Below are 10,103 nucleotides of genomic sequence, written 5' to 3'. Positions count from 1 at the left end.
AGACAAAGAGGGGGGGGGGGGGGAAGGTAACTGAAACTTGTGAAGATTTTAAAGAAAATCACTGAACACAAACCCAATCTCTCCAGAACAGGTCTAAAAGTTTAGTGTGTTTGGCCAACTGAGGCCAAGCATTTTTAATCCAGGTGTAGGCAGAAGAGTTGTTTACACTGACGCAAGAACAAAACGTACAAACTGGCCATGCATAAATGCATAAATGCTAGAAATTTGAGGAAAATCTTTAATTAGAAGTAATAGGTCTACACAGCTCTCAAGGACATAACGGGGCCACAAATTGTCCTTGGTATCCCCTTGCTATAGATCAAAGAATTATGATTATCTAATACTCAACATGAAGCTCCTTGAGCCTCGTAAGTCATGATGACTGTTTAGATATGAGGTTTCTCCCTCACTCTGAAACGTCTAAAAACTTGTACTTACCCAGATGATTACTCACTTAATAAACAACACATCTTATGTATTTTGCCCTTCAATCCCCAATTACAAGTAACATTGCTAGAATCACATCAGAAAAGCAGTAATTGCTAGAACTGTTAAGATTCCAGTCAATTCAATTACTACACGTCATAGTTTGAGTGCAAATTTCACATGAATAACAGTTTTAATGACTTTCAACAAGACGTACACAATTTAGATCTATGGGTATTTGTAAAAAAGTCTGACTTATGTCCCTCATACTCAGAAACTATTTGGAATTCACAGTTATGGACACAGGTTTAAAAACATTTTCTGAGGCAGGAAGAAATTTTCAAATCCATGTTCAACTTTACATTTGATATCACCATTCTGTCTCAGAGATTAAACTCTGTCTTAATCCATACTTCAAAGGGAGTGAGAACAGTATTGTGTGTCATACCAGTGTCTGTCTCAGAACAATGCCTACAGTTGACCTTTGATTTTGAGAACAGTTAAATTTGGTTTTCATTCCAAATACAACTCCATTATTATTCCTAAACTTAAAGTTAAGCCCTATGTGAATTACAAGGTATTTCATAATTCTGGTTATAAGAAGCTGTGGACAACGGTTTGCTGTAATTCCATCAGCCCTACTGGAATAAAAATAGGTGGACTCGAAACTCCAATGATTCAGAGAAAGATACCTCCACTAGTTCCTTAAGACAAGTAAAATACTCATCTTTGTCTCCAGCTTTTTCCTTGTTTTTTACAAGATCCTTAGATCTAAACAACCAGAGGATTTATATATGTGTATACATACATACATATGTATATAGCATATCATTATACGTTGACATGAAAGCAAAACTGCAGACAAAATTTACAATAAATATAGGCTTTTTACTATATCAACAGATATATGCCATAATATAAATTGTTTACCTAAATTTAACTGCTACAGATTCTGGCAGGCAGTAATGTAAGAGAGTAGACTTTGATATTTAAAAATACAGTACAAGGTTACTCTTCCAGTTCTGAAGTGGAAATACCTCATGTTTTTGTAAACAGTGTTTCTAAAGGTTTCATTTTGCTTTCATGCAACAGTATACAAGCCCAATCAAAATGCACGGATCTGCATATTTCAGTCTAATCAACAGTGCCAGACATTAGGAATCACAGAAAGGTACCAAAACTAACATTTTCACAGTCTTAACTGTACCAGAATGCAACCTGAAGCTCTACTACCTTTGCACTTGTAAAATCAAGATAGGAAATGCTGGTTTAAACAATTGCCTGCAAGGAGTATACAGAGCACATGATTGAACACTCTTTTCTCCAGTGATCTGTAAAGGTTTCATACAGACCCTGGGGCATGCAGTTCCAGGGAATGATTCTCAATGTTGCCTTCCACTCATCTAGAGTAGGGATTTGGCTGTAATGCTTTGCAGCTCTCTTTCCTACCCACGTACCTACATGCCCTTCCCACTCAAACCTGAGAACAAGATGGGACAGAGCATGTGCCAATCTCATTGTGATGTAGAACAAAGACACAGTCAGCATGGTGCTCACTCAGAGCAGGAGCTGGGAAGCATTCCCGCACCCCACAATTAGCTATAGCCTCCGGCACTTAGTATCACGCAGGAACTCTGTACAGACAGCGGCAGTCCAAATGAACTGTAGAATAATAGAATCATTTAGGTTGGAAAAGGCCTTTAAGATCATCAAGTCCAACCGTAACTACCCTCAGTCTTTCTGCAGTCTTTTGCTTCATTACTTTCCAAACTGATCCTCTGGACACCAGCCTCCTCTAATGTAACCCTGGCATATGTCTAAAGCAGGTCCATCCAGTGACCTGAATTAAGCAGCTGTTTTCAAATGTAACTGTGTATGACCACATAATCACAACATCATAATACAAACACACACAGCATGCAAATCAAGGCTGCAAAGACAACTTTAGTTCTGGTATTACCTAACCTGTAAGAACTCAACTCCACAACATAAATGGTGCTCTTACAGGGCCTTGTTGTTAGTTTTCTTGGGGGTTTTCTTTTTATTGAGGGAAAGGGAAGGGGCAAAATGGAGGAGCAGAATAACATAAGCCTGAGAAAGCAAACACTCCATTGTATGGTGCTATAGAGATCCATTCAGCTGTCAACAGCTTGTATCTAAACAGGACTACACAACTTGAGCGAAGAAATTAAGCACCAGTTTTTAATACTCGTTGTACGGCAGTATTATGATATTATTACTGAATAGCTCACTTCATCTCAAATATGTCTGATGTCTTCCAGCTGAAGAGACAGATTCAGCGATCTTATACTCTTTTCTTGAATATACTGTAATGCAGAGAATCTAACCTCTTTTTTTCTTATAAATTACCTCAACATATGTGCTACAATTTAACATCAGTCTTTGTTTTAACAAACAGTAAATGTAACTGTTCCTCCTTATGCACAATTTCTCTGTCCTATTACCTCCAATTTGCATCCTTCCTATTTCTGGCTCCCATTCTCTCTCTTATTTCTCTGCAATTTCTGTGTATGCTATTATTCTATAATTTTATTTTCACTAACTCTCTACTCTACCTGCAGTAATTTCTCTTCAGTAACACAGTACCTGTTCACTGGGCATAAAGGATGCACTTCACTGCCCTAGGTTACTCATGTAAGCTAACTCAGGAGCTAATGGCAGCATAAATACACAGTCCTCTCCTAGTGAAGTGTCACCTTGCAATCAGCTGGCTCCTCAAAGACCCAGCAGTGATAGAATATTTTGGGTTACACCTGAGGGCTGCAGCCTACCTGCATTCTCCCTGTAAGCTGAAAGAGTCAAAACAAACAAAACAAGAGAAAACCATCAAGCAATCAAAAAACCTCACATGATTTGATGTCTGTTCATTGCAGATCATATAAATACAGGTAAGAATGAGTACATGTTTCTTTTTTCCACTCCTAATGAATTATGTAAAGGTAGTAGGTTCTTGGGTTTGAAGTACTGCAAAGACATGCGAGATGACACCATGCTTGATGTCCCTTGACACAGGCAAACATTCCAACCAAGACCAGTTTTACGTCTCCCTGTCTTTTGTAGATAGACGGATTTAGGTACATTATATATTACTGTCAAAGCAAGGCAACAGAACAGAAATCAGTGTCAACTCCTAATGTATTTAAACACTACCAGTTTCAAGAAAGAAGGGCTCAGCTTCTACATGGGAATCAAAACTATGCTTTCCTATAATTGCTGCTTCCCTTGGTATTTGTCATAGTACTTTCAGAAGTTATGAAAAAAAGAATGTCATGTTGAAAGTTCTCAGATTTTCTCATCAAAATGTCAGAAAAGAAGATAAAAACAGGCAAGTTTATTACAAACTCTTCTCACTATTCCGTCCCTTTTGCCACTTCATTGCTATGTCAGTTCACTCTTGATCACACGAAGACGGTTCTGTCCTGGACATATTTGAACTGATTAAGAAATTTGTTTAGACTGACAGAGCTAGGATTTAGACTTCTGAGTTCATGAAGCTAAATCCTAAATTCCAGAGGTATACAGACTTGCCAGAAAATTTCTTAATAGCAAGTTTTTTAACTGCCCAACTATTAGACTTGCAACCAGTGAAAACATGGAAGTCCTGGGAGCTCCACAGATAAATTTTTTATTATGTACACTATGAAAGGCCAGAGATTCATTTATATAAACGGCAACTGTTGTAAACAACAGAAACCATTTACAGAATAGTGCAGTTATACCCCTGCTGCCAGTACAGGGATATTCCAATATAGGATACACTCTTCTTGAATATTATGAAAAAAGTAAATGGACACCACTAACAATTTTAGGAAGTTCCAAATTTGCTTAGCAAAACTGAAGATATCTGGGGATATTTAACCACTGGTCAACAGTCCTTAAAGTGGTAGTACAAACAAATCATGAACCTGCTTATTCTCTGACTTTGCCTTTCATCTGCTTAGAACACATGTGATGAGGTCAGTACAACAAAGTGGAAAGCTGCTGCCTCATCAGTTACAAGTCTCCAAACATTGTTACTTGCATTTAATTAAGAACTCTGATAGAAGTCTTCCATAACTTAAAAAATCTTACATAAATGATGTAATTCAAATAAAACTTTAAAAATCAGTTTTGAACTGCATGGTATCATCATAATTGGATAGCATGCTGAAAGGAGATTAGAGACCATACAGTGAATCATTAGTGCATAATTAGTCCGTTATATCAGAGAATCACAGGATTCACTTTAACTGTGGCATACAAAGGAAAGTTTATACCACTAAAGAAACTGAGAACATAACTTAAAAATCAGACTTACCATTCTTGGTCAAATACTGAACGTTTGTCATCACTCCTTCAGTGTAAGCACCTGGTTCGTAATTGTCCATCTCACCCGAAACAATATGAGCTACTCTTGAAGCACGGCCTCGGATTGCACCAGCTGCACGATCTAAATTGTCTGCATTTTGCTCTCTCAGTGCAATGATACACTTGTTTACATCCTCAAGAATATGGCTTTCTGCAAATAAACCAACATTCCTTTTAGGATGGCACCTCTTACACAATCAGACACATTTTCGACATGGAGTTGATTGCATTTTTTCTTCCTCTGTTGAAATGCATTGGCCAACACAGGCTTGGATAAAAAACTTACAATGTGAAATCTACACTGAACTGTCCTTGAAATTCTTAAAACAATTTACTGAATCCTAGAATTCAAAGGTACAGTAATAATCTCCTATAAGCAACAGCAACAATAAAATATTCAGTCAGAAAGTGTTAGAAAAATATGAAAACCACAAACCCTTACATACAGAGTGAATATTTGCAGAATGAAGGAAAATTTCAAGGGATTAAAGCTGTTACTTGTTGTTGAAAACTTCTTAAGCTGCTGTGACAAAAGGTTCCATAGCGAGATGAATCTTTATTGACAAACAATAGCCCCAACAACTAAACTAACTTCTTTTACATCAATATGTTAGGATGTTCATGCTAAATCAAACTCCTATGTGAATAAAAAAGAGCAGTATTTTTGCCTAATTGCATTAAAATTGGACTATTACTTATTAAATTATTGCAATGTGTCATTATTACAAAATGTATATTGATTACATATTTTCCATACGATTTACATTTCTTATTTATAGTAATGTATTTACTGTATTACTATTTATATTACTGGCTTATACGCTATTGGTGACTTTCAAATAAATATGTGCAAATATATATCTATATACCTACAGTATCAGTTACCAATTTATTAACACAATTATGCAGCACTGGCTTGCCTACTACAGCTACATTATTTCACTGTGCCTTCTTGCCATACAATACTTCCCCCCCTTCAGCTATTTCTGTCATTGCCTAATGGTAAGATTTCTGTTTTCTATTATCATTCCTACAATATTCTTTTCCTTATTAGAATTTTCCTCTTTAGAATTCATGATCACCTCACAAATTCAAAGCCACATTGAAGAAATGAAGGAATTCTTGTTTGCTTCATCTTTTCTACAGTATGGCAACTGGTTTATTGTCAAGCCTAGTTAAATGATTTGCCACAACATATCCAAAGCCTATCCATTTTTACTTTTTACTAATTGAAACATAGACATGTTATAGTCACCTTCCGCCTGTACAAATATACATACATTCCTAATTTTACATTTCTGGCACAAAACAGAACACAAAGTTTGGGAATAGGCAGGGAGATGCTGTTAAACTATGTGAATCACATAATGACGCAGAACCTCTTGAAAGTCAAAAAGTCTCTTAGACACCAGTTCTTTGGTGAGAGATTAAATGGGTTAAAGATGATCCTCCTAGTAAAAAAGCTTTAAGAAAGAAATAAACATGCACAAAACCATCCCACTGCTAAAGGGGCTGAAAGATGCAATAAAAAAGGGCTATTCTTCCATAGCACTATTTAAAAAAACCCAACCCCCACCCCCCCGCCAAACCAACAACAGTATGTATCACAGTAATTGCTATCTTCCAGCTATGGACAATATTTAGCATCCAGAGGACTTCTTCAATATTTGATAAAAGAAAGGCAAAGAAACACCTGGGAGCTGATGAAGTATATGTTGTACGGTTAACCAAAGAGGTACCCAGTGGTGTCTTTCCTAAGGATGGGAGTTGTAATAAACTGACTCTGTCTTCCTTACAGATCAAACATGTTTATATCTGGCACTCACCTCCAATGCAGGTAGAACTGCAAAGTTGCTTTTGCTGGTTCCTCTTTGACAGACTTTTTTTTTTTTTTTTTTAAATGGCAGTAGCTGCCCTATGCCAAGACAAATTGAGCTGCTTGACACACTTCCACACTAAAACGCACCAAACACTCAGTACAGAAGAGACACTTGAACCTTTCTTTGCTATTTCGCTCAGCTCTATGTGATGTAATGACCTCATTGAAGGGAGTCTGATGTCAGTTTGTGTCTAAGACAGCCAGAAAAGAGAAATTATTATAACACACATAAATACAACGTGAGCATGGCATATTAGCATTTCCAAGTCACCCAGGCAAAATGTCAACAGTTAAAAAAGAACAATGATTTGGCTAGAGGAAAGTACAAGGAGAAAATGGTTGCTTGTACACTGATGGAAACAACTGTTGGGTTGACACGGTCAGAAATGAAAATTAGAGAAATGCAGAAGGGTGCCAAGCAATGAAGAATTATACAATTCTTCCTCTAAAATAAATTATCATCCTTCTGTCTTTCTGAACATCCATTTCCTCAACATTTTTCAAATGCCAACAGTAAAGTTCTATTTGTGCTTAAAAACTATTTTTTGGTACTCAAATATATACTAATGGAAAAAAGAACATCAGCAGGAAGGATGGAGATGAAGAAGAAAATACTGGTACTAAAATAAGAAAGACTGGTCATAAACCAAAAGGTAATAGACCTGAGTAAGAATTCAGATTAAGCTAGAAGGCAATATCAGTAATGTCAAGAGTTACAGAGAGAACAGATATGTGGTATGCTAGTATTCCCACCTATACCACCAATACTGAAGGGCATATTCCATTTTTTTCAGGTAAAGTGATGTATATATAAAATTTAACTTGTGGTACAGAGGGCAATACCACAAAATATAATTAAAAAAGATAATATGTTTATGGCTTTAAAGCTTATCACTTCTTAAAAGCTTCCATACTAGTTTTGGTATTGAATTTCCTTTCCTACACAGACCTAAAATCTGCTTTGTCTCTCAGAGAATGTAATACAAGAACATTAGAAATGCAAGATGTGAAGGCAACAGATTTGCTCTATCTTCAGAAGTACCACTGTGAAACTTTTTTTGCACTAAGCCATGAAATAATTCAGAGCTTACATGTTTCTTGTTAACTCAGGACTGCCATTCAGTATGTCAGTATTAAATTGCACTTTATGTTATACAATAAATTGGACAACCATGGTAACCAGGACAGACAAAACGTGCTCTTAGGTAATCCTGAATTACTAACTATGTCTGGCATGAGTATCTTGGGATTCTACCTATGCAAAAATTATGAATTCTGGTTCAGTTTATGAAACTGCTACATCACAGAATGCCTCTATGAGTATGGAATGTCCATATTCTTTCAGGTACACGTCACCAATCTCCAAGATCAGCAGAGAAGTTTAATAATGGTGACTTTCTTAGCACTGTTTGTTCAGTCTGTGCATATTCTGTTAACTATACCCATAGACTACCATCTACATGGAAGCAGGGCAATGAGTGGACTGGCAACTCTTTCAGTTCCACCCATGCCAAACACAACACATGAAACTGAAAGAAAGGGGCAAACGACAAGATGCACAAAGACGTTCCAGGGACTACCCTGTGCTGTACAGGTTAATACCTCATCTTTCTTTTATCAGGCATCTCCTCCTGTGTGCTTTCCACAGTGGGAGGCTTCCAAACAAACCAGTTTGTGAATGTGTACAAGGCTGAAAAGGGCTGAAGCACTGAAGGAAAGAGAGGGCTGACGTGCACAGAACGCAGGAGAAAGGACTAACAAAACCCCACTTCTGCTGCCATAATTATGTCTACAATGAAGTAGTATAGGTCACCATTGCATTAGGTTTAATATTGTCCATCTGTTAACAGAGACAATCACAGAAGTGGATAGCACAACCTCCACTTTAAGGGCCTTTATGTGAAGAATACACTCCCTTTTAACTGTTCAGCAAAGACAACAACGAAAGGGCTTAGTCCTGTGTAAACAGAAAGGTAGGGCTCTTCTGATACATACCAAGTGAAGTCTCCATAATGGAAAAACACAGTTAACTGGTTATCTTGTGTGATATGAACCTCAAGTAAATTTAAAAAAAAAAAAGAAAACCAAAACACTGCATGTGGCATAATGGAAATACTGTATGAATGGAACACATGATGGAAAGCTCCCCGTTTCCAAACCCTTCTAAGAGATGTCAAAAACAACACTTTCATGGAGAAAGAAAAAGCAAATCTGAGGCCAGATACTCAAAAGAAATGCAATTAGACCTGTATGTTGTGGCCTGAGATCCCAATTAGCTGCTTCCTTCCAAATTGGTAAGACTACTTTTAAGTCCTTTTAGAATTCAACTATCAAAGCCCACAATAATATCAGAGAATATAAATGAGAATGTGATATATCCTTCCAGACACTGTGTTTCACAGAAGACAAAGACGGATGCAGATTTTATTAACTGTGTACCGTCCATCCACCTTGTACTAGAAAAGATGTGCAACATCTTTTCTTGCTACATCCATACACTGTCACAAGTAAGGGGTCAGTTGAGAACTTCCCAAATGCCATACTTACGTCAAAAAATCACAAGCTCTTGGCAGCATGACAGAATGCACAGACAATACACGAACTCAATAAGCATAAATGATCTTGTCCCCACATATTGGTAGTATACAGCCGTAGCCTTTCTGCATATCCACAGTCAACACACAGTCTCTCACAATGTTCTGAAGCTCCTCCCAGATGAGGTACTTCACAATCAACAAAACCTTGCTTAACTTAATTTCCTCAAGGCACAAACAAGCTTATAAATTTGCCTTAGCATGTCTAATAGAAAAGGAAAGAAATCAGCACTGGTCACAGTCCAGCTGAGATTCTTTTCACCTGTAACTTTCTTACAAATGCTTCCTCCTCCTATACAAAATTCATTAGATCAACTTCTGATTTTCATCGCAGTATCCTACTTTCCAAAGCAGAAAAGGATGATTAGGATGATGTACCATCTCTTCGTCATGAGTCAATATCTAATATAAGATTTAAGTATAACAGCGGATTGATAGATGTTTAAAGAAATTGTCAGATCACCACAGTCATCACAGCAGTTATCACGAGTGGTGCGCTGTACCTTCTCATTTTCCTTTGGGATCTTGGTGTTAGTTGGATTGGCCAAAAATCATATCTCAGCTGAGCTAACCACTGGATAATAAAGCTGTCTCTGACAAAGCCATGACTCAGACTGTCTCTGGGACAAAATCAATAGCTCTTCCTTTGCATGTCATCTGAAGAAAAAGACAGGTGATGCCCTTACACTCCACTTGGCACTGATAAGGCCTCAGCTGAAGCATGTTTTATTAAAGTTCCTCCGCTCAGTTCAAGAAAACTGTGGACCAAATGGAGGCATTACAGAAAAAAGAACAGAAAAAGAATTATTAGAGATTTAAGAAATAAAGTATATGAA

The 10,103-nt window shown here is 37.2% G+C and overlaps 1 protein-coding gene across 2 annotated transcripts in view; it reads right to left on the bottom strand.

Annotated features, from left to right (window-relative positions):
* CTNNA3 (catenin (cadherin-associated protein), alpha 3) overlaps positions 1-10,103 on the bottom strand; it is a 529,775-nt gene that overhangs the window by 134,184 nt on the left and 385,488 nt on the right. For both annotated transcript variants that reach the window (XM_010579986.1, XM_010579985.1), the window contains exon 12: positions 4,745-4,945. In XM_010579986.1, coding sequence (XP_010578288.1) covers positions 4,745-4,945 — 201 coding nt within the window. The remainder of the gene's footprint in view (positions 1-4,744; positions 4,946-10,103) is intronic.

Source organism: Haliaeetus leucocephalus, unplaced genomic scaffold (assembly GCF_000737465.1).
Source record: "Haliaeetus leucocephalus isolate CR32 unplaced genomic scaffold, Haliaeetus_leucocephalus-4.0 Scaffold687, whole genome shotgun sequence".
Lineage (NCBI taxonomy): Eukaryota > Metazoa > Chordata > Aves > Accipitriformes > Accipitridae > Haliaeetus > Haliaeetus leucocephalus.
Note: the sequence above shows the minus strand (reverse complement) of the source record. Positions and strands in the feature narration are given on the sequence as shown.